The following is a 25702-nucleotide window of genomic DNA, read 5'->3' as shown; positions in this document are numbered from 1 at the left end:
CTAGGAGTCTTTACTCCAAATATGGATTAATTGTGACAGTTTTTCCCACATTCCATATTAATAGAGCACAATATTCAGAAACTGGCCTTCTAATGCTGCTAATAAAGTTGCTGAAAAGGTGGTTTATTAAATAAAATGCCAGTTTTAGTGACTTTTTTTCTGTATTTATCCGTCGCACCTTAAAAGTCGGGTGGTGCTGAAGTTGGCGTCTGATTTTTATTTTCCACTTAGACAGTTATAGGTTAATAAAAAATATAGATTACGTTTTAATGGTTTCCACACAAAATCTAGTGTACAAATAAAGTTTAAAGCAGCTGCAGATATTTTACAGAGGATGAAGATAAACTTTACCTTCAAAAGTCAAGGGAAACTGGAAGCTCAATTAAAAAAAATCCAACGCTCACTTCAGCCTTGTACAGGCTGGTCCGTGAAAATATTGTCTGACAATAAACCAGCCAGAAAATGCTGGGGGACCACCGTCTTAGGCCAACTGCATGCACCATAAATATCAACCATCTGTATTTCTTTATCCAAAGCGTACATTTATTGCAAGTCTTCATGTTGAATTGGATTCAAAATGAAGCTATACATCCACTAAAAAACCCCAGCAGCTATTTTGTAATTAGGTCGAATTGATCAAAAACAGGACACTAGAGCAGCCCAGTCATCCTGAGCGCAGTTATCAAGTAATTCAATCAATTAACAAGCAGGCACACAGGAAAAGAGCAGTGATAAATGAGAAGGAAGAATACAAACAGATTCTTTTGGATATTTTTAGTGGTTAAATAGCAAAAAAAAATTTTCTTTCGCAACACACCTTTATGGCTCACTAGCAAAGGTGATAGGAGTCAGGATTACGCAGGTCCATTCAAGTGTCAAAGTGACAAACAGACAGATACTGGTGGCTGAGGAAGCCTTACTCCATCTGCTGCCAATAAACTCTGTGGAATTTGGATCTTATCAATCCAGGCATCCATTTAGGCCTGTAAGAATCGCTAGATGAGTGTTACCAGAGCGGAACACCTTGCTAAATAAATCCTCCATTTCCTCCTTGTCTGTGTTCTAAAAAGTTTATTGAAATACTTTTTTTTCCCCAAAGACCGGGGCATCAAAGGTAGTAAAAACTGACATTTTTCATCTCTTTGTCTGCCTCAAAGCCTTTTCTGTCACAGACAGTACCTCCGATTTGATTTTGTTGTCTCCAAAGCAGAGGTGCTGGAGGTACGCAGCGGCGTTGGACTGGACTGACGGGAACTGATGCTGCAGCATCTGGATGACCTCTGGCAGCTCTGGATCCCTCCAGCCAAACTCCCTGCAGAGAGAAGCACACACACAAACAAAGAGCAGACTATAGGACGGTGTGATGGGATTAAAGACGCAATCATGTCTTGTTTGTGTGATTCACACAAGCAATTACTTGACAGTTGACATTCCAGCGACAATTCTGATTTCAAACATTCATGTATGAGATGAAAGATAAAAAGATTCATAAAATTCTAATTTCTGTTATAATACAGAGAAACATTTACAACAGTTTGGTGTTTCAAATGTCTGGAAATGTCTGTAAAATAATAGGTACTGAACAATCTTTTGCCGCCAACTGGAAACCTTTCTGGACATCCAAAGCAGCCGTCCATTATCTGGCTGTATAATGAAGCTGAGATTTAATTTCTCAGAGATGAAACGAAGGATAACTTGAGTCACAAAATAGGAAAAAAATAAATAAAATAAAAATGTTGTTTTGATTTTTAGATGGTCTTCAGCAAAGTATCCACGTAGTGTAAATTTTATGCACGGAAGACTTATGAGAAGAACCACTTCAGGCGGGTCGCAGATATTATTTTGGAAAAGTCTAATTCAGTATTAAGCTTTTAACTACAGTACAGACCCAAAGTTTTGACACACCTTCCCATTCATTTGAATGAGAAGGTGTGTCCAAACTTTGGGTCTGTACTATATGTTCAACAATCTAGTCATCTCATTAATCTGGGCTTAAAGGGACGACAAACAAAGCATATATAAAAGGAAAGATCTGAAAATTAAATGGTCAGAGCCAAAAACAAGAGTAAGCATGCAATATAGTACCATAAGCAAAATTACAATTTACTTTCTATGTTTTATTATAATGTGTTTGAGAAAGATCATTTATTCTTCATGTAGTATTAACACACAAGATTTTTTTACATTTTGGTAGCTGCCATGCCTGAGTATACTAGTTTCCCTAGTTGTTTCCTGAAAAAAAAAAAGTACATGCAGCCAATCCCTACCAAGATTCCAACACTTAACCCTGAGGAAGACATGTTTAGTCACTATGGCACATCCATAGAACCCAACACTAGTTGTGTAGAAGCAGATGTATGCAGTTGAAGCATCTTTCAAGTGTTGTGTTGATTTTTGTTGTTTCCCATTATTTTCTGGCAGAGTAAAAAGCCACCATGCTGAACTGTTTGTTTTAAATCAGGGATAAAAATGGTAACTGTGCCCATAATTTTGTTGCAAGTTGCTCCCATGTGTGCAAACTCTTGTTGTTTAAATGGATTCTTAAGTGTATTTTGGAATAAACTAAGCATTTCTGAGCAATACAAGCAAAGTTGCAAACTATCAAGTGTGCTAATTTTTATCCTCATTTTGGCCTATGGCGAAGATTTAGAATCTACCTTTAGGGGCTACATTTACAGATAAAAAGAGGAAAGAGGGGAAGCGTTAACAAGTGATGACAATGCATAATCATTGAGAGGAAACTGCAAAAGTCATGAAGGACATTGAAGAATGCTGCTTAACAAAAGAGTCAGCAGAACAACAAGCTCACTCTTGGTTCACTGAAAACTGTCCACCTTTTTATTTTTTATCTCCAAATTGTAAAATTTTGTAAAAGTCCAATAGTGTAAAAAAGTGCAATCACTTCAAGCCGATTGTACTACCTGATGGGGAATCTTGACGTCTTTCTGGTGCCAATAAAGCAGTTGATGATCAAACCCCAATTTCTTTAATAATGTGTACCAACATTTTTTATTTAACAGATTGACTTCTCGCTCTAATTTGGCAACGTTGGTTTAATGGTGATATACATTTTTTTCCCCAAAAAAGATCACAACAAACAGCGGAATCTATAAAGGTTTCCCTTCAAGTTTGTATTCTTTCCATCCTACAGGATTCATCAGAATGGAGCGGAGCAGCGAGCTTGTGGCCCGCCAACTGTATCCTGTAAGTCACTGCTACAAGCCTTCTTCAAACGATAGTTTTTTGTCTAGTCCTAATTGTTTTTCTCATTCATTCATTCATTCATTTTCTATACCGTTTTTCCCTTTCGGGGTCACGGGGCTGCCGGAGCCTATCCCGGCCACTTGTGGGCGAAGGGAAGGGGACAACCTGGACAGGTCGCCAGTCTGTCGCAGGGTAGAATGTCCACAATCACACATCCATTCACTCTCACACCTATGGTCAATTTAGAGTTGCCAATTAACCTATGTAGCATGTTTTTGGACGGTGGGAGGAAGCCGGAGATCCCGGAGAAAACCCGCGCATGCACGGGGAGAACATGCAAACTCCACACAGAAAGGTCCCCCATTGATGTTCTGTTTTTCATGTCCCCCAGCCGGGACATGAACCGGGGGCCTTCTTGCAGTGAGGCAAGAGCGCTAACCACTCCGCCACCGTGCAGCCTAGTCCTATCCTAGTACTAATTCTACTTCGTTATCAGAAAAAATGCCACTTGACATTGCCATTTGAGTGAGTATAAAGAAATGTGAAGAATGTTCCTGACCATTGCGCAATAGTTTGACTTTCAACTAGGTTTACTCATACTCATATATGATAGCAACCCCCCCCCTGAAATTCTGAAATTTGACCTGTTAACAGCCTCCCTAACAGCCATTTACAACCTTTAATGTGCTTCTCCTATTTTAGAGAGACGTTTTTGTTTTTACTTTTAAAGCATCTGTAGAAGCTTCAAGTTTTCTGCCATGGTTAGTCCTTCCTGCCGTGTTTTCTCACTGATGTGGAATTGGAGCATAAGCAGGGGTCTACCAGTGCTTTTCGCCTGAGGGCTTGCTTAAGGCATGCAATCTCACCAACTCAATAGGTGTGAGTAAGAACGAGTGCAGGCGAAAGTACAAAACAGATTGATGTGAAAAAGATGTGAGAGAATGGATTGACGGCTAGGGATCAGAGGGGGGAGGCGGGGCTTTTCGGTGGAGATCATCTGTGGGAGTGGATTTGTTGGAGAGTTTCATTCCCACAGTCAAGTTTTTTTAAGTGAGGAGAGAACAACTGAGATACTTTCTGGTTACTGATTTTGCTGCAAAACAGTATCCCTCTGCTCTGCTGCGTCTGTCCTTTCCTTTAGACACCTCCCTCTCTGATTTGACAGTCTCTCACAGTGGTGAGAAGTCGGAGCTGCATACAGAAGCCCCGTTTGCTCCGCTCTGCCGTGGAACCGGCTTCTCTTTGAAGTATCTTATTCTGGATGCAGCAACGGCCCCGTGTCCCGGTGGAAATGATTTCACTTCGGTTTAATTTAACAAAAACTCTTGCACTTTCACACATTCGCGCGCACACACAGGGCTGTAGGTAGGCTTGCAGCTTGAACTAAACCCATTGAATATACTGGTATATGAGAACTGGACTGAGTGTCTCCTCCTTAGCATTCCAAACATGAAGTTCCAAGATGCTAAAATCCCATAAACGTCTATTGAAAAATGAACAGCTATTACATTACATCATTATTGTCAGAATAAGAGTTCATGTTCTTATTAATCCTTTTTTTTCTGTAATGCACGTTTTTCAAAGTTCCAACTGGCCAATCAGATGCCTCAATAAAAATTATTGGTCTCAAGTCTAACATTCAAAACATTTGATTGACAGATTTCATGTAGCCCGCTTTTAAGTGGTAGGCGGTGTGGACTTCCAACAAGATTGGTCCTGATTAGCGAGAGAGGTTGCCATAGAAGTTACTTAGACTGACGCTCACCAATCACTGCTTACAGACGATGTCTGGCCCGAACATGTCCGTATTCAGAAAAAAATGACGGCTATTTTGACTTCATCTTTATGGAACCAGAATTAAGTCAATTTCTATGGGGGACGTCACATTCACTCAGTCCACAACCAGACATCATCATCTAGTGTTCTCCTCTCCTCAAATGCTCACATGTACGCACTCACTGATTGGCGCACACCCTCTGCAATCAAAGGCCGAACTGAGGGCTTCACATTAATAACCCTTGTGCTATCTTAGATGACCCCACCCTTACATTGACATGTTCTCCCTACCATGACAAAGGTGGATAAAGGTGGAAAGATTTCATGTAATCCATGGACACCAGTAAAGATCACAGATCATTGAGGAAAAAAGGTTTAGAGCACTGTCTAGGGGGTCTAGATGACCCAACTCCCAATGTTAGAGTGCCTAGGATAGCACAAGGGTTACAAGCTTAGTCTCTAACTTTCATAAAGTGCCAGAAGGATAAAGATCTGGTCTAAAAAACAAAATATCAGTGATGATCATTTGGGAGGTTAGTTTCTTCTTTTGAGTATTTGCGTATTTTAAAAACAAACATAATGAATTCCTCCCTTCTTAACCCTCTCATACAGAGTTTTAGCTCCAGTGTTGATATTCTTTCGACTACTGTCACTCTTTAACTGCTGGCGCAATTAACACAATTTTTGTTAAAGTATTTATGAAATCAATGTAAATCAGCTGATTCTGAGAAAAGCGGCTTTATATTTATATCCTTATATTCATATAGGTGCAAAGCTGATGCGAAAGGCTGCTTTTCTCGGTGTCGCAATAAGCGGGTTCACGTTGATCGCACAAATGGTTGAAGAGTTACGGTGTGTCGAAGAGTATATTTAGTTGTCTCCAGCGCCATCCCCAGTGCTAAAGGGTTAAATTCACAGCCACAGGGGCACAAAAATGACAGTAAAAACATACATTCCTCCATACATAGGATGGGCTCCAGTAACCCCATGACCCCAAAAGGAATATTGCAGGTTTAGAAAATGGATGAGCGGATGAATATTTCTATGTATTTATATAAAGTGTACAGAAACATTTTAAAGTCACTAATTTTGTGAAATTATTCCTTAAAAAACATTTTATGAACCTATTTAGTCCAGTCAGTAGTAGCCAAATATAATTATGGTGCATTTAAGATGGGTCAGCTGGATTGTGTAAAAGCCTCCTAATATACTTAATAATACCCGTCTAAAACAATTTCCTGTTTTGTTTAACTGTAATTTTTGAGTGTTGAGAGTAAAAAATCTCTTTTAGAAAAAAGATTGGTAACAAAGGTGTCGAAAATTGTTTGGAAAGTGAAAAAAACAACGTTGTTAATATTTATTCAATTATTTCTGTTGTATATTTACTGGTTACGTTATGTTTAAATAACCCAGACCAGCAAACCTCCTACAGTTTTCAAAATGAGTCCTCATTGATTCATTTATGAAGGACAGTTGATGATGACTTTTAACAAACTAATAAATAAAACAAAAAATAAATCATCAGGGATTAGGGAAGAAAATAGGGAAAATGAGGCAAAAGAGTTACAGTTAAATAAATATATTGAGTAGAGTGGGATTTATGGTTGGTGTTCCAGAAAAATGTGCATTTATTTGTGTTTTGGGTGTATGCCCGAGCAAAAATGCCCTCAGAGACTCGAGTGTTTATCTAGGTGGCTCACTGGGTTTGAACAAAACTAACTGTCAGTTCTGTCTTTATTCCAGGGCAGCCAGGTGGGATTTCTCCCATCCCCATTTGCTTGGCTGCATGAATGCATGTGGCTATTAAGGTGAAAGTGGAACTGCAGGCAAAACGTTTACACAACAAAAAATGATGCCAGAATTTGAGCAAAGCAACAATTAAAGAGTCTTAGAAAAAAAAAATCAGATGAGTACTCCAAAAAAAAAGAGATTTAAAGCCAAAAGAGACAAAACAGCAGGAGTAGATCTGCAGAATAAAAGGAGCAAAAAAGTAAATTTGAGAATTTTTTCTCCCTAGGTAGAGAATTAAAACAAACTAATACATATAAATAGTATCATCTGAGCTAAAATATTCAGTTGTGCTGTTCTGAGAGGACATCAAGGATTGTTTGAAGGTCAAATGCAGCATTTCCTAGAATCATTTTGGGTTGGAAGCTTTCCTAACCCACTCCCTGGAATTGACTTTTCACATTTCTTCCTAGATTAATATTTTTCTCTGACTCCTCAGGCACTTACCTTAAACTGTCATGTGGCACTTTAGCACAGAGATTAGGACTAAATCATGTGCTAGCCAGCGTCTCTCTGTATGGATCTCCTGCTGTGTATTTACACCGAGCTGGTAGTTGATGCTTTCACTCGTCTTATTGCAAAAAAAAGTGACCGAAGTCTTCTTTTTTTTTAGATTAGATCAAAAGATGACCATTACGTGGCTAATAAGAATCCTCACAGGACTGTAGTGTAGCGCTTTTCTACCTATTGGTAGTCAAAGGGCTTTCACACTGCTTAACACTCCTTCTAGCTCTAACAAAAGGCCACACTTTCACACATTGAAACGGGAGCAGCCATGCTGTTTCACCCAACCCACAGAGACCAACTAAGGGTTCAGTGTCTTGCCCAAGAACACTGTAAAGCATGACTGGGGAAAATCAAACCACCAACCCTTTGGCTAGTAGACAATTGCTTTTCAACAGAACCAGTGCCAACAGGAACCTGTCAGGTAGAAAATCGATATTCAAGGGAGCTAAACACTTTGACAGTCCAGAGGTAACTGGTGACCCCCTCCAGCACCGTTGCAGGGCAACATCAAGGAAGAAGTGAAATGGTCTAACATGGGGTGAGATTATGAACACAAACCCCTTTATTTATTTTGCTTCTTATTACATCTTTAGTTTCTGCTTTAAATATTCAAACACGTGTCATACAGAAAGACTAACTATAAAATTGTAGTTTGATGGTGTACAGAAAAAAAACTTTCTAAATCTTTTTTTTTAAGTGGTCAATGCTAAATGCCACTTTTAATGCCAATACATTGTAAGAATGTATAATGTAAATAAATTCTTATCCCCTCTCTGGTATCCAGATAAAATCTGCCTGGAAACAAGAAGAGGTGACTCAATAGGAAGCCTGGGTGACTTTGGGCACTATGTTGGTACCTCCCCTGTGGGGAAAGGACTGCTGAATAACAGAGCTTACCATTTTAACAGTGAAGTAATTGATCCCTGAGAAAAAAAAACTACCAAAACTGATGTTATGAGAACAAATTTTAAGGCAATCGTTTAAATGCTGGACCGATCTCGTTAAATTCTTATCATCAAACACATTTCCGTTGTAATTTTTATTAGGTTATAAGGGAATCATGGTTATTTTATTTTAGGGTTGAAAGGACATATAAAGAGGATACTAAAAAAAGCAGATTGCATTTAAGTCTATATCTCAATTTCTGTTATCAGGAATCGCCTTCTTTCTAGCTAAATCACACTTTAGGGGCTGTGGAGCTTTGAGTTATGAACCAAGATTAGATGCTAATCTCAAAGATATGTTACTGAAAAAGGGATCACTATGTTGAGGCTAACAGAATGAGTGATATCGTTTTGGATAGAGCACAGAATTCCACTGAACACTTTTTAAAAGATAGAATCTCTTAAAAGAAAAGAATGTCCTGTGGATGCCCATGAAACATTGTGATCTCCATCACTATTTTTCCTATAATTTCGATGTACTCTGTGCATAATCAATGAAATTGATTCTCTGTCTCTTAATTCATGCACCTTTATTCATCTTTTATGAATCTTTCGTTGGCTAACGCCATTACTATTGGGTATAATGGAAAATGTTCAGACCTAAAAGGCCATTTGGGAAGAGTTTTGGCTCAAGCCCCATCTATTGATGCTGTAGTCATTTGTGCTTTTGCCAATTAGGAAAAAAAAAGGGTGGCCTTTTATTTTTTACTTTGTTTAAAGTAAAGAGAAAGTGTATGATCTGATTTGAAGACTCAAAAATCTGTGTACTATGCTTCACCTTCTCTTGTTGTTTCTCCCAATATAATAGTATATTATAAAATAGTGTACACTTTTTTATACCACCTTTCTTAAAGGCCCAAAGTGTTTTGCAGTCCCATTCGCACATACATTCACACATCGATGGAGCAATGAGCCCAAAAACACTTAGGCACATTGGTCATGGGTAACAGGAAGAGGGGTCGGGGTTGCTCTGCACCATTAGTTCTGGCAACAAATCAGAGGCAAATTTCCAATAAACTCTTGCTGCTCTGCAGAAACTATGTCCTTGAAGACGACACAGGTTGTTTTTTGCTTTTGGCTAAGAATGTTGTAATTGTTACTAAAAGACCACTGGGAAAGCTTTTAGAATACAGCAAAAGATGATCGGAGTGGGACTTTCACTATTAAATGAAAGTTTAGGCGCGGCCGTGGTTCTGGACTTGTGTGGCGCTTCTCTACCTATTGGTTGTTAAAGAGCTTTCACACTGCTTCACACTCCCTTCTTGTTCTAACAAACTCACACACAGTCACAGGCTCCGCTATTGAACACTGGTGCCAACCTGGAGGAATGTACCCAATGACACTTCGACACATGGGCAGATGGGGCAGGAACCTTAACCTGTGATCTTCCCATCATAGGTCGACCGCTCTACCTCTGACGAGTGAGTATTTTGGGTAACCTTGTGGTTTGGAAACATGTAAGATTAAAATTCTATCCAAGTAATTACATCATTTAAAATGTGTTTGTCCAACTGCATGCATGTGTCGCCATGATAAGGTCTGTCAGAATGTGTCACAATTCCAAGTTTGATTTTCAATCGAAAATGTTTCATTGAGGCACAAGTTCAACAGGTTGTGGAGTTATAGATGGAACAGTCAGCCCCATCATTCCAAAACTCAAAAGTGGGCACGCCACGTGAAAACAGCCGACAAAAACATTGGCTCAGAAATCACCTGAACACAAAATGAACACCAATGGGTGACCCACTGAGCAGACGATTAGAGAAATGCATGGAAAGATGGACGGGCACATGACAAGCCAAAGGAGAGAATGAGAACTAACGACACTCTTCCTGCAGGTCACAAGTGATTCTAGATTTAGCCACTTAAATTAAAAGGTGTCTCTTTTGTTTTCATGATACGGGTGGTGTATTTATGATGCGTGCAATGAGTCCTTGTTTGGTTTTTCATGTACAAAAAAAACAAAACAAAATGAAAACATCTAAACTCTCACTTACATTAACCAAGAAATGGGTTGACAATGCAAATATGAAATGTTGCCATGCTGCCTTAAACATTAAAGTCTGCATCAGCATTTGGTGCCAGGTAGGAGACAATGGAAGGATTCAGTGAATGAGACAAAGGTTAGAAAAATAGACAAAATGTACATATGTATAAATAAATAGTTGGATTACTTTGTCATTCTTTGCTCGGCTTGATTTTGATTCCACACAAGGAATTCGGGGTCGTACCTATCAAGGGGGACAGGCAGAGAGAAACAAAAGAGAGGTATGTGTTGGCTGTCTGACAAAAAAAAAAAAAAAGAGTAATCTTCATAAGAATAAGGAATTTAAAAAATATATGGAACTGATGCGTAGCCACTAGACTCATCTTTCTCTCAACGTTTGGTTATCAGGCAATGGTGGAGGTGGTAAAGAGGGAGAACATGCACGCAGGGTGGGTGATGTGAGGATGGCAAGTGAGGCAATTAAAGAGAGGGTCCTTTTTTATGACACAAATTTAAATTCATATAATTTCATTATACCTATGCGGTTTTGAGACGAAATCTGCGTTATAAAATTGTAGATTTCTTTCATGGTTACATTTGTCTGTGATTCTGGACCTGTTTTTTAAGGTCAAATGAAAATCATAGCCTTGTGATGTCACATCCCTCTGCCATGAAATCAGTTTCAAGTATTATTTAAAGAAACAAAAAGTCTTTTTTTTTTTCTTTTTTAAATAAAGCTTGAAAGCTTGAAAAAGCTTATATTTAGCTCATGATCCACTAACCTTCCTGTGATAGGCCTGGAATGCCGGACATTGTGCAAAATATTAAGAAAAAACGTTCCTTTCTAGGGCTTCACACTAGACCCTATGTTCTGTGCCACTGTGATCCTTAGCCTGAGTCCCTCCAAGCAGAACAGCAGGAGAGATGCAATGCTTTGAACATTTGCTCAAATATCAGCATTTATTTAAACATTTAGTGGTTTTGTTGGATCACAATATTGATATTTCTTCATAGTTTTGTGTGATCAGACTTTCTGTGTCAGCTAAAGTGTCACAGCTTTGAAAAAAGAAGAATGAAGGTATAACTCCTTAGAAAAACTGATTACAATGGTTCTATATGAGAAGTTGCTTTAAAGCAGTGACACTTTGTTTCAGCCCCACTTTGGAGCGTGTTTGCAACATTGACTGTATATGAATAGTGACCCCTTCCCCCTCACCTTCCAAACAGGAAGTACCCGCTGGCTCGAGGAAGCCAGAATCCCATATACTTCTATTGAGAAAAAAAACAGCCCTTACTCAGTAATTCATTTGGCAAAAAATACAATTCTTGTTCTGACACCTTATTTGAACATGTTCTTACTAATCCTCTTTTTCTAAATGATATTTTGTCTTTATCGCATGTTATTCAAGTTATAAACTGGCCAATCAGATGCATCAATAAATGGAAAACCGGTCTACCTGTGGACGATTGATTGGCTGGATCTTGAGAAGAACGCAGGTGTGGCTTGCAGTTTCCTTAAAACTTTCACGTTGACCTCAAGTGACATTGGGAGAATGGAATGTACCAACGTTCTGCGTGTCGTAAGTGTATCAGGAAGTATTTGCAATTATTCCACTCTCTAGATATTACTAAGGTACGAGCACTTCTGAATTGTAACAGTTGAATTGATAATTGCGCTCAATGGGCGAGCATTTATTACTCGAGCAGCACTTCTGGACGCCTTGCATAGTGCACAGGTGCCTGCGTCTCTTCTACTGCACCTTTACTTACCCTAACATGTTGTTTAAGTGTTTTCTATGACCTGTTGGCTGCAGCATGAACAATTTTGCTCTACAGATTCACAGAGTGGTCTATGATCTTAAAGAGCCTATCACGTGATTTTCTTACGGCTTAAACTTTATCTATGTATATTATCATATATTACTTTTGGCACAAGAACGATTTTTAAATATTAAATATTAGTTTTTTTGGCAGCCCATTTTCCTATCCAGAAGTAAAACAAATCGATTTCTGAGGCTCCGCCTTTCGCTCCGTGTGGGTGCCGCCCATTTCATGACGGCAACCCAGATTCTGCCTTTTTGTGAGCAATGAACATTATAATACACATAAAAGCTATATATATATACACACACACATATATATACATATAAAACAAATGTTTGGCTTCAAAAGTCGATAGCTTTGATTAAATTTTATTTTTATATATTTTATATGGTAAAAAGCATGTGCGTTGTTCCAGTTTGTCTAAAATTCTAAAGAATTATTCTTTTACCAGTCACATTTACAGATTAACTTGCACATTCAGGCTTTGTCTCTGTTTTTGAAGAATTGTCTTTGTATATTTTGTCTTTTTCATTGAGACCAAGTGGGAGCGCTTTGGGTGTCAGTATCTTGCCCATGGGCTCTGCAGCATGTGGACTGTTGGAGGCTGTGTTTCAAATCAGTGACCTCCTGATTTGCAGAAGGCTGTCCGACTTCAGAATGCTGTACTATCTGAGTGCCAGCTGCCCCTGTCACGCCCTCTCACCTTTCCGCCATTTGAGGCAGATGATGGCCCTCCGTGAGTTTTATTCTGCAAGAAAATTTCTTTCAGAAAAGATTTTGGTAGGGATTTTTGTGTGTGGCTCAAACACATTTTAAATCGAGGAAAAGTAGCTTTGCAGTGATATGCAACGCTTTATAGTATAGTGTGTACGCAATCAAAATAAACCAGCTAATGCGGAGGGGAGCGGCTTTTCCACGCGTGAAAAGCCATCGGAATTACGTTAATTGTGCGAATGGTAAAGGAGTAAGTTAAAAAAGCATGCGTTTTTTGTAGTCGACAGTTTGGATGTTAAAGGGTTAAGTAAATCAAGTGCATTTGCAAACTTGACAAGATTTGTTGACTCAAAAATGACAATGTGCTGTCCTCAAACGAATACTAATGCTAAGTCTATTCGGTCTGAGTATAGGACCCTCCCTTTAATGCGCAAAGGACAAAAATGCCTTTTGGTGATTTCAGTACCATGTGAAGAACACAAAGCAAAAACGCCATGCACTGCAGCACAGCTGTTCAAGCTACAAACACAAGCACGTTGAAGAGCGATCGTACAGATGATGTCAGCGCGATGTGCACAGAGAGAGAACCACTTAGATGATGGGTGAGGATAGAAGCCATGACAACAACTTGAATAGATGTCACCTGACGCAATGATGTGGAATTTTGTTTGAGTTTCCAATTGCTATTATACACAGGAATAAAGTATTTCAGCAGCAAGAAATGCCCTAACTAGAAAGAATACTTAAAAAAATAAATAAATAAAGGTACAGACGTCTGAGCAGAAATGGCACTAAAAGACACTTTAAATTTAATGAGGCTGTTTGTATCTTTGACAGCTGGTCCGTACAGTCATTAATTAGGAAAAGAAGCCAAGACTGGAAGAAATTGAAGACATTTGGAAAAGTGTTTTATGCTTGATATTAAGTGAAAACGAAGAATGTGGCGGGAAAAATGACATTAAGCTGTCTTTGCATGGATCTTTCGAATGTTTTTTCTTTGCTGCCACTGTCTCTCTGCCACCTACACTGACATGCGGAGTTCTGCTCTTTCTAAAGCAGACTTTGTGCAGGCTTCTCTGCTGTAAACATGTCAGCCAGATGTGCAGAACATGACTGATTGCCACTGACAAAGAGGTACTCCATTCTTACGAGTGACAGCAAAACTTTGAAATATTGACCTTGGGGTGTGTGCAGGCATTCGTACAGCAGTGTGACGACAGTCAAAGATGTGCTGTGATGTGCGGCTCATACTAAGGCCCAGATTCAGCCAGTTCTTTATGGCACCAATTATGTCTGTAGGAGCATCTTCTGTACTCATTTGCATTTTTAAATTTTCTATAGACCAAAAAAAAAAAAAAAAAATCCATGATGTCACTTTTCTTGTATGTTAATTTCATCGTGGCTAATCAGGCCCTCAGTAAGACCATTGAGAGTGGAAAAGAAGCACAGCAAAGGGCTTTGGTAACAAGTCACAGCTGATACATATCAAAAATATTCAGTTTTTCCTCACCTTGGGTCCTTCTGAATACTATCCACTGATGGAGAACGGCCCAGGGCAGCTTCAGGTGGAAGGGCGGGGCCTGACTTGCTATAAGGCGACTCAGTGGACGGACAGAACTGCAGGGTCCGGTACGGATTGGCATAGTCAGCCGCCACGCCTCCTGCGGCAAAGCTGCCTCTCTGAAATGTGGCGGCGGCGCTTTGGCTTCCCGTTCGCTGCAGGGGGATTGGATCGACACCGGGGGAGGGCGGGGCTAGAGGGACAGGAGTGTAGGGATAAAACAGATAATTGAGGACCTCTTGGTACAAATGGTTCACCACTGGGATTTAAGCAGAAGGTTTCAGTGGGTGAGGAATGCGGGAAGAAGAAACCACCGCAAAACACAAGCGGCACCCCAAGAATGCATGTAGAGAAGCAGGAAGAGTGAAAAAACACAAGCACCAATGGAGTAGAGGGAAAAAATAGACAAATAAAAAGGTAAGGCAAATTAAAGAAAGAAAATTACAACTGAACAGGTGTGATTATTAATGACCAGTCAATTAAAATAAATCAAAATATACTGCATAAACATACATGAGTTATACTATAGATCCAAATGCATGGTAAATACATTGCAAGTTGTAGGGCCAACCAGACATGTCGATGAATGTGAAAAATGAATATAAAATAATTGACATTCGACATGTAAAATACATTAAAGACACATCAACGGAGCTGATATAAAGACCCACTTCAATAAAAATAGTGTTTTTAACTTTTTTCTGACGATGGAAGACATATAAATGGAGAAAAAGTGGGTTAAAATTGTATTTCTGAGTGTATCTTTAATCAGATCGTTCATCAGGAGCAGACGAAAAAATGCTGTTAAAAAAAGCTTGTAGTTGTGACGTAGAAACTACCAACTGTGATCCATGTAAATCTTCACTTTCCTCGTTTGAGCAGGAATCTGGCTCATAACTCCGATATTGCTCGCCATTTTTGTTGCACCAGAAGCGCGTAAACAAAGAGCTCCAGCTGCTATTTTGGCTAAAAACAGCATTAAAGTAAATAAAAAAAAAACACTGCAATGATTTTAGAGTAGATCAAAAGTTAATTGGAGTGGGTCTTTAACTACAAAACAAACAAGAACAATGAAATTACTTTTCCACATTCTGACCGAAGGTGTCTATTGCATCAGATGGATAGAACCGGCTAGTTCAATGTTAAAACCATTAAAACTTTTCAGGAGCAGCAGAGTAATCCCAACAGAATGATATGTTAAGAATTGTTTGCATTAAAAGTATGTTGTAACCAAAAGCAAGGTAAAGACAGAGTTCACGTCACCCTATGTTTTATTGTATTTTTCAACATTTCTGCCCCCAAAAGTGAAATTTTAATTGTCCAATAACTGTTTGGTTTCCCACATTTACCTATCCATGCATGTGAATATATGCTTTAAATGATCTTGACACATCCTTGGTCACATGGTGATACATGCTGCATTGTTGGATCTCATTAAATCATTACGGAGGGTCAGACCGCCTGCATAACCAGCTAGCCAGTTGAGCCTTTTGTTACAGATTTGGTTCAGAACCTCTAAAAAGCCGAACTTTCTAGGTCAGTAAAGTGGTGGAGAGGTTGGGTTTTGGGAGGGTTACAATGATGGTGTGACTCTTTTAGCTTGATAAAAACCCTTGCCTTCACTAGAGCAGTTTGCATGGAGTGTGAAGCAGCTCTGATAATAGTTGGCAACTTATAGTCTGAGGCTATGGTTTTCATTTCAATAAAAAGGTGGAATGTTCTTTTTGGGTCGGGTGCAAGTAGGGGTGTGACGATAACCACATCACCACGGTGATGGCCTCCTTCCCTCCCTGCGCTGCGCCTCTCACTCCCTCTTGCCGGCATGCGGCTGTCACTCCCTCTACGCTGCACGCGGCGCGCTTCCTCTACTCACGGTTTCAGAAACGGTTTCAGAAACACATCCTGATTCTACAACAGAAGTTTCCGTCTCGCGAAGAAATACGGAAAATTTACTGTGTTCTAATTATTGATTTCCATTGTATTAATTTCCATTACAAGCTGCGTGCGTTCTTGAGTGTGCGACACAGCCGCCCGCTGGAGGATTTTGTGTTGGGGGGGGTTTATTACTGTTCTCCTTCACTCCATAACACCAAACATGAATGCGCACTGTTAAAGTGCGATGAACATCACTACATGTTTTGTTTGGGAACTATTTTGTGCAGTGCAACGTTACGTGTCTGTATAAACAAATGTGGAGCCTCCTGCCCCACGTTCTTCAGGTGTCAGGCTTAATAGCTGCGGTCCGCTGCAGAATAATCAACACACACCCCCAACACAGGTGTGCGCGTTCTTTCCTCCTACACACGCAGCATGCTGACACACACACACATAGTCATTCTAAAACACCTATATAGTTAGTTCATCAGTTAGATAGGTAGTAGTTAGTTGTTACTGTTATTTGTTAATCAAGAATACTGCGGTTAACCACGACACCACGCCCCCTGCTGGTTTATCACCGCGGTGATCAAAATTCCCACACTGTCACAGCTCCAGGTGCAAGTTCCTTCACCAAGTTGTAACATCTGAATTTGAAAACACTATTTTTTCCATACCTCTCCACTTGAGGGGGGGGATTCATGTAGGGGTAGGAAGAGACCATAGGGGAAGGGAAGCAATTCAGATCCACCCTATTTCTCTCCACCATCCAAGGGCAGCCATTGTGCCCAGCAGGAGAAGGTGGAAGAGGTGGCTGTAGAAAAGGTGGTTTGGGTGCCTATATGCTTTAGACCTAAGTTCTTATGGGCGAAAAAGGGTTGGGAACAAATGGGCAAACCTATATGGGGCAAGCTGGAAATATCAGTTGTAGAATGCTGGGTGAATCCATAGAGCAAAAATGTTCATGCATGGATTTTTCTATGGGCAGGTCGTAGTTCACACTTAACACAAAAAGAAAGGTAAGTAAGGGTAAAGTAGGTAAGATACTATAACAGGGGTGCCCAAATCCAGGCCTCGGGGACCGGTGTCCTAGAATTTGTCAAACCAACCTGCCATTGAACCTTGTTATTGGTTAAACACACCTGATCCTGGTAATCAGCTTGATTAGGCAGGATTTCTGGAAAACCAGCAGGAGCCTTTATGACTTCCCTTAAGGTTGCTGTATGAGCCTCAAGTTTCCCTGTGCTCCCTTTAAATTCTGGCCGCGCCTATCCACAGGCCCGGACAACACAAAAACACACCAGTGTGGCTCAACCCCCTGTATGGATGCATCTGACTAACAGCTAAAGAACTGCCCCTACAACCCAAATCCAGATAAGAGTAAGATCATGTATAGAAGGTTTTTAAGTGCTTAGTAAATAAGCAACAACCCAACAATGAGTATTTATTATAGCTGTCAGCTAAAGTTCCCGTCTGCCCATGAATGTTTACCCTTTTGATCACTTATGTGTGGAACTGAACCCTGAAAAGCCCTCAAGACTGACCAATTTAAAGCTTTAATAGCCAGATTTTTTTTGGTGGATTTCCAGACAGTAATTGAGTGCTTACTCAAAAATCTAAAGCTATTTATTTGATACTGTGAGGATCCAACCGAATACATTTAGAATTTCTCCTAACCTCCTTATTAATCCCCATAAGGCTTGGGCTACAAGTTCTATCCAGACATAAAGACCTAAGGACACTGTTGTGCACAAAGGCCACTTGCCAAGGTTTAGTCAAGAACAGGAATTGCCACCTTGATAGAGAGGAGTTTATGGGTTGCTGGAAGGGCAAGCCTGTGCATCTACTTAGATAACTTAAAGAACGCACACTGGGAGAAATTCCAATGTGGAACCAAGTTGATAGTGTTCCCTTGTTGCTTGCAACTCTTCATCATCTTGCCACTAATTGACCTCAAAGCACAATTGGAACTCATCAAACATAAATCATTTTGACAGGAAACCTGGGGTTAGGGTCCTTTCAAGATTCTTGGATTAGTCCGGTTTAGCGCTGCTCCACAACATGGAAAAAAAAATCATGATTTGAATGTACATTTTTGTATGAATCTTTGTCAAGTTAAGTAACATGTATCTGGTTGAGCATTTTTTTATACAGAATTTCTGTGGAAAATAAACTGGTGGAAATGCAACAGCAACATTCTTGGACACAGTTGATTTACGTTGATTGCAAAGCATCAAACCCAACACCCATGGGCTTAATTGAGATTAATTTTCAGCCTTGAAACTAATTAGTTAACAGACTGTGAAAGGGAGACAAATTGCCATTGAGACCCCAATTGGATTTGCCTACCTGATCTGTTAAATAGAAGTACAAGATCAGATGGGATGAGAGATTCTCCCCTCTACTTTCCTATGGGTTGCATTTAGTCCAAGAACGTAACATAAAGTAGAAACAGAAGTGAGATCAGGCTGTTGTTGGCTCTGTTCTTCTTGCTGAAGTCTTTGTTTGATGTATCACTTTGTTTCTGGGTTATTTCATGTAGATAAAATGGAGCTATTTTTGGCTGTTCTTTTGTTCAGTATTCTCCATCTCTATCAAGTGATCTTTGTGAGCTGTCTTTTTCCTTTTATGTGAGTAACTCTACTGCTTAGGAATCAATACATTTTTGTAGGATTGAAGCAAAATTGCAGTCAAGCAGTAGATTTGCGTAGAAGTTTTATTTAGGTAAAGTTACTTTTACACTGGGCAGCTTGGTCCACACCAGTCTGAATATAACATTGTCTGCTTTACATAGCAGATTTAATGCTACGTTCTCACCGGGCTCAGATAAGCTTGTCACAGTGATCACGTCCAATGAAAAGTCTATATAAGTGCGCATAAAATGCGCATTTTGGGCTTCTGGGTTCAACATACTCGTGTTCCTCTGTTGCAACGCAAGTTTTTAAGTTTGTCTTAAACTTGGGTGGCCATTGAAAGCGCTTTAAAAGTTAACTTTGACAAATCAGGGAGTCGGATTTGGTAGTGCCGTATGGGTAGCGTCCTTTTCATTCATGGAAGTATCTAAAGTTTCAAAAGTGTTTCTATTTTATTATGCGTTTTTTCTGGGCTTCGGTGAATTATTCTTATAGTCTGAACAATACGGTTTAAGAAGCTCTCTAACAAGGCAAACCTCATCAACATTTTATAAACTTATTCAACACCTTCACACACAAGAAAATGTAGTTTTATTGAACCAACTGATTGGTGTAATGAGCTATTAGCCAGTATGAAGAGGTGTCAAGTCACAGCTCTCATGTTTCCAGCCCAAAAAAAACCAGGGGGGAGAAAGAAGGCAATGCTGATAAAAAGCCATTTACTCTCCACATGTTAGAAAGCCAGCATTCAGCCTCCAAAATAAACATCAATATTAGAATCAATAAGCAATTTCCCATCTGAGAGATGTGAAGTCCAAAAAAAGAAAACATAGCTCGTGTGTCTGGACCTTTTGGTGTTTGTCTGAAGTATCATTAAGCTCAATATAAAAACTGTCCGGCCACCTTTAAAAATAGTTAGGTCAATGGAGGACGTTTATTAAATGAAAACCTCTAAAAGTTTTCACTTTTCAAGGTTGAAGTGTTTTTATTTGTTTTCCCACAAAAAATTTAACTGCCATCACTTACATTTCTTCCTTCCAAATAGTCTTCTGGGGGATGATCAGACAAAGAATTTAAAAGAACTCTAGAGTTGAAACTACCATGTTGCTATAAAAATATGACCTGGTAAATATGTATGCCAGGTTGAATATTAAATTTGTAAGTTTTTGTGTTGTAGTGAATGAAATTTTTTCAAATGAACCACTATAATAATAGTTTCTCACAAGGTGTTTCATTGTCAGTTGTTGTATTGTGCTGTGAAATGAGTTTGGGACAAAGGATAATAAAGTTATTGGTTGTTTCTTTTCCACATCTGTGTTAAATCTTAATTTTTTAATACTTTATTCAAAAGTTTACCAACAATTACCAAAGTTTATTCAACTGTGCCAACATTTACATTAAGCCTTGGCCTGTAAAGGTGTTTTGGATTTTTCGTGGTTTTTTTATGGAGGGTCGTGGACAGGAGGAGCTGCGTTTTAGGCGTGTCTTGTAGTTTTCTTGAGGCTTGTACGGCCAACTTAAGCAACATCGTGAAAATGTGTGTGGTAAGTGTATCTTGCAGTATTCAAAAGGATAAGTTGCATGCTCTGATGACATACGGAGCTTTTACTATGCACTGTAGTCGTCGGTAAGCCATGCGTACTGGCTCCTTACTGATTGCCGCACGCACAGAGTATGCAGGTTCCTGTAGGACACCATCAAACAGTCAGGCTATACGCAAGGAGCACCCAGTTAACACTTGATCAGCACTAAGGGCCTCTTGCACAGTGCCAAAAAATGAAAAATCGGTAAGACACGCCTGCATCTTACTTACTTATGAGTAGTATAGGTGTTCACTACGACCTGTCACCGGTATCAAAAATGCAAAAAAATGTGCATGAACATTCTTCATATCGGCTCATTGTCTACAACTTTGATATTTCATGTACAAGTTTGCCCATTTATTTCCCACAAATGGCCCATATCCACCTGTAGGGGCAGTTGTGACTCAGGCTTTAAAAGCATTCAAGCAAGTAATAAGCAAGCAAAGAAAAACCGAGTTTACTATGCAACATATAACGATCATGGAATGGTCCTTTAGTATCTAATACACATATCTAACATGGTAAAAGTTTTAACTGCATAGATAAGAATTGTAAACCTATCTTTTCCCCTTTAGTTAAAATCCTTACTATGTCAATGTAGGGCATCTATGTTGTAAGCATAGGCTTGTCTCAGCTTACCTTGTCCTCTAAGGTTGGGTTTGGTGTAGACTCTGTCTTCATAAATGGGATCGATGTGGTGTTCAGGAGACTGGAGCGGTCGTAGTTCTGAGCCCAGATGACTGTGCTGACTACTGTAGGAGCCTCTAGACCCTGAAAACAGAAGTGACCGGGGGTTACATACATGAATAAACGAATAAAGAAATAAAATGTTAACAACTTTCGTGTTTGGCCGACACGAGCACACAATGGAAATCAGCAGTGGGTACACGTTGTACGTAAACATCAAAAACAACACTTAGGAATATAAGACATATGGTAGTTATTCATTATAATGAATCTTTTTTTTTTTTTACAAAGTGGAGGACATTATGGAAATCAACTATTTATTCATGAGAGCTTTCTTTTCCAAAGCCAAATTTTTAAAAACTGTTTAAAATTGTTCAGATCAATTGATCACATTCATGAATAGTTCAAATACAAATTTGGGGTCTCATACATTTTTAAGAAAACGCCCATCTACTTACATCCTTTTTAGAAAAAATTGTTGTTGTTTGTTTACAGCTTTGAACTAAAAGCTGTAACGTATTTATAATTTAAGGAGGGTGGGTCCACGGATGTTAAATTTGCTATTTTAAAATACATGGAGTGAACAACCCCTGGGGCCCTAACTAATAATACTACTTCCATTGAACAGAAATTACCTTTTTGTTAATGGAATAAGCTGCTGGAAAAATACATTTAGAAAATGCCAATTTGGCTCTGCAAAAAAAAAAAAAAAAAAATTAAGCCTCAAACTTGATGTAGAAAGCAAATGTGCCACGAATACATAACAAAGCATAAACAAGAAACCCCAAAAAGGAAAACTTTCACAAAAGGACACATAAGAGTAGTAATTAAAGTGTCTTAACCTCTACCTGCCAGGCTACCAGGCCTTTGCAGGGTTGCGTTGGCGTAAAGCTCGTGGGAAATCTTGTAGCTCTCTGCTCCAATGTGATGCAGCATACGCTTTGTGGGAGACAGGGTGGCATAGCTTCCCACTGCTGAGCTGAGCTGGTGGATAGGTGAAGAGCTGTGGTTTGCCCCGGGGGAGCTGGCTACGGGGAGGGGTGAAGACGACCCCGCGGCACCCGATGCGACCATGTTGATGGGCGATGAGGTGCTACAGGAAAGATTCAAGAGTAAGAATCTCTAATGAGAAGACTTAATTGCAAACTATAAAAAGGAATGGAGAAGCGAGTGGGTGAAGAGTTCATTAAGAGAGCTAAACCTGTGTAGGAACTTCACAAAAGATTGGCTTTAGGGAAATACTGAAGAAATAATCATATATCAGTAAAAAAAAATAATTTGAGTTCCTGGTTCAGAAGGTAAACCTTCACTTAGTTTAGTTTTAAATCTTCCATATTTGTAGATGGTACAGGAAGTACCAACAAAATCCAGATTTAGGCTAATATTTTACTCACTATACGGTGCACTTAAAAGCCTTCTTCTTTTTTTTTTTACTGATGTCAAAGCAATTTTGAAAGCAACGCGCTCTGTTAAAATATTTGATTGGGTGTTTTTGTAAATGCGATTATGCGGCTAACATTTAGCCGTCTCAGGCTGTTTTTTTTTTTTTTTGACGACTCTAAAAAAGTTGGAAGTTAGCGTAATCACAGTATTATTTGTTTTACCAGTACTGTCTATTTTTTATTTGTGGCAAACAAGGTTGGTAGTTACAGATGAATATGCTGATGTAGCTAATATTTAGCAGGTCACAAACAAGTTCTACAATGAATGCAGACAATAAAGTCTGCCTGACTGACTTTTATCTCTGAGTCTTTTATCCTACTATTCTTCCTTCTATTTTGGCTTGCCATGTAGTGCAGAAGATGCAGTAAATCTTGGTGACCATTTCTTGTAGAAAAAAAAAGAAATAACTCCAATTTTGTACGATACTAAAAAGTGTTTTTTTTTTTTTTTTAACCAAGTTATTGGATATTGCAGGGAACTTGGGGTTTCAGCTTGAAAACTAAAGCAGAATTCTGTGGGTTGGAACCACATTTGGTTACCCAGCATGAGTTAGTAAAGATTGGCCCACCAACAGTCTGCTGTTCTCATTAAGGAGTTTGTCTCATATTGGTGCATTTTTCATGTACTGTTGATGAACTGAGAATAGAGCAGTAATTGTGCTCCTTAAATGATAATAACACCAATCTAGCTCTCAAAAGGAGACCTTCAAGAAACTCTGCTATAGCATGCTGCTTTATATGTTTACAATAGACATGGTCTTAAGATTGAAATCAGAATTTGACACATTTCCAAGTATAAATTTGAAACTGTTTACCCCCCCCCCCCCCCCCCCGCTTCTAAAAAATGAATTCACTTCATTTTGCATTGTTTCATGTGAGGAACACTCAAAAATCCAGTTGTCAGAAAAACCTCAGAAGATGATTAGACAAGCAGGCCACAGGAGGATTAACAGCAGTAGTGGAGTTGGTTGCGTCAGCAGTTGTAAATGTTTCTGCTGTGCTGCTTGGTAGCTCTTAGAGTTGTGTGTTTTTGGCTAGACATTGTCATTTGTCTCATTCCCAAATAAAATTATATTCAGGCAGCAGTGGACACAGTTTAAATCTGCGCACATCATCAAACACAAGAAACACTCAGGAATTACATTTATCATGCATGGATCATGAAAGACCGACATTTCAAAATTTACGTAGTGGCTGTGTGACACGGCCTTAATATGATTAGTGTAACATAAAGACGGAACCATCTCTGTACTAACCTGTACGATTTGGCGAGTCGGCTGGGGGACTGTTTGGGTGAAGACACTCTCTGTAGCGTGGCATAGCTGGGCATGTCGGCGGAAGCTGAGCCTAAGCGCTGCAGCTTTGTGGGGGAGCCCACCGCCTGCAGAGGGGAGCTCACACGCTATAAGACAGAGTGCAATTTGTACTCCATTAAAAGGGAATGAAGGCCAGTTTAAAAATTCATCATCTCATCAGATTAATTTCATTATTTGGAGTGATATGAACAACTCCCACTGGGGGTGAAAAACCAGAGAGCAGAAACTTTAATCTCTGATAGCGCCCTGATATAGTAGTGAGGGTTATTAAAAGGAACATGAGGCGATAACTTTTAGAAACCGAGTGAAAATGAAATGCAACTGAAGGTCGCCAAATAAAGTTCTCGTGGGATTTTAAGCATATATTTTGGGTTTTATGCTTCAAAAAGTTGAAAATAGTATTAAAAATCCTTAATTTCAAGCTACAAAACTATCAAAAACTTAACTTTTTTTTATTCTATTCATTAACATTTAAGGTGGAATGATGAGTTTCTCTGTCTGAGTTTTTGGGTTTCTGCTCTGTCATACAGCTAATGCAGGGTCATTTGCAGAGGAATTACATCAGCGTCCACAGGGGTTTGTACCTGTGCAGGCAACGTGGCACAGGAATAATACATGGATGGCCCAGAAGGTCCAGATCCAGCTTCCATGGGCATCTGAAAGGGGCCGCCAAGAGCCTGCTGGGCAATTGAGTCTCTCTGGGCCTGAGCAGGTGAGTCTGTGCCCATGAAGTGAGCAGCTGCACGGCTGGATGTCACCTAGAGACGGTGGAGTGTAGAAAAAACAAGACAGAGAAGGGGAAGTGAGGAGCACAAGGAAAATAAAAATGAAGATACAGTGTGACAGGATGGACTTCAGAATATCATCCAATTCCCGGGGACAAAGCGCATACTATGGCAAAAGGTTAAACAGATGACAATAGGAAGTGTGGATGAAAAAGTAGTGCACCTGGTTATAGCTGTGAATTGCCCCTCCGATCTGCCCGCTTCGAGCTGCTGCTGTTTCCCCAAGAGTCAACCCTTGATTGCTATGGTAACCAGCTGCTGCATAGACATCCTGGCTGTTAAGCTGCAATGCACTTTGGGACAGTAGGCCTTGTCCTAGTGGGAGAAAAAGAACAGGACTTAAAATAGGAATAACAGGTGATCGCACAGCAGGAAAAAAAGTGTTTATTGTTAAAAAAATAAAATAAAAAAAAACATCAGATTTGAAGTGGAATCTTTCTCAGGCTTTGCCAGTTGAAACAATGCCACATCATGATACTGCCACCACATGCTGCCAGGGTCAAATTTTAAAGGTGATTTTGATGTTGTGAAATGATGAATGAAAAAAGTACTAAAGCTGTAACAATTCTGACACATGAACAATTCTGAAACATGAAACATGTTTCTGAAAGCATGCTTTTATCGATTCAGATTCATCTGTCTGTGTTTTTTCTTTTACAGACCCACTCTGATCATCTTTTGATTTGTTTTCACGCTCTCCCACTAGCTTACAGCCCCTTACACACCCTTTCTAACATTACTGGTGAAACAAAAATGGCGAGCAATGTTATGGCTATCCAGCCGTAGAGTTTTGAGCTGGATATCAACTCGGAAAAGGAAAAATGAAAAAGACAGACATGAATCTATTTGTCTGCAAGCAGATGCATAAGAATGGAGCAGAACAGGGACAGCCATTGTATTTTCTGTCTGTTTTTTAAATTGTATTTTTTTGTCTGCTCCTCGTTAATAACTATTTGAATAAAGAAATGTATAGAAATGCAAAACTAAGCTTAATTTCTTTACATATTTCCTCCATCACCAAAAAATCCCATAAGAACATATTAAAAACACCAGCTTCACTGGAGTGGGTCTTTAAC

The 25702-nt window shown here is 39.4% G+C and overlaps 1 protein-coding gene across 30 annotated transcripts in view; it reads right to left on the bottom strand.

The window, feature by feature from the left end:
* ctnnd2b (catenin (cadherin-associated protein), delta 2b) overlaps nucleotides 1-25702 on the bottom strand; it is a 199455-nt gene that overhangs the window by 37015 nt on the left and 136738 nt on the right. For 12 of the 30 annotated variants that reach the window (XM_078935532.1, XM_078935531.1, XM_023964882.2 and 9 more), the window contains 8 exons: nucleotides 24790-24941; nucleotides 24426-24599; nucleotides 23782-23927; nucleotides 21926-22176; nucleotides 21036-21167; nucleotides 14255-14498; nucleotides 10394-10450; nucleotides 1180-1312 (listed from right to left, as the gene is read on the bottom strand). In XM_078935532.1, the coding sequence (XP_078791658.1) occupies nucleotides 1180-1312; nucleotides 10394-10450; nucleotides 14255-14498; nucleotides 21036-21167; nucleotides 21926-22176; nucleotides 23782-23927; nucleotides 24426-24599; nucleotides 24790-24941 (1289 nt within the window). The remainder of the gene's footprint in view (nucleotides 1-1179; nucleotides 1313-10393; nucleotides 10451-14254; nucleotides 14499-21035; nucleotides 21168-21925; nucleotides 22177-23781; nucleotides 23928-24425; nucleotides 24600-24789; nucleotides 24942-25702) is intronic. The other 18 variants (XM_078935540.1, XM_078935538.1, XM_023964885.2 and 15 more) reach the window with 3 other exon arrangements.

Source organism: Oryzias latipes, chromosome 17 (assembly GCF_053564925.1).
Source record: "Oryzias latipes strain Hd-rR chromosome 17, Olatipes_Hd-rR_3.1".
In the NCBI taxonomy this organism is placed as follows: domain Eukaryota; kingdom Metazoa; phylum Chordata; class Actinopteri; order Beloniformes; family Adrianichthyidae; genus Oryzias; species Oryzias latipes.
Note: the sequence above shows the minus strand (reverse complement) of the source record. Positions and strands in the feature narration are given on the sequence as shown.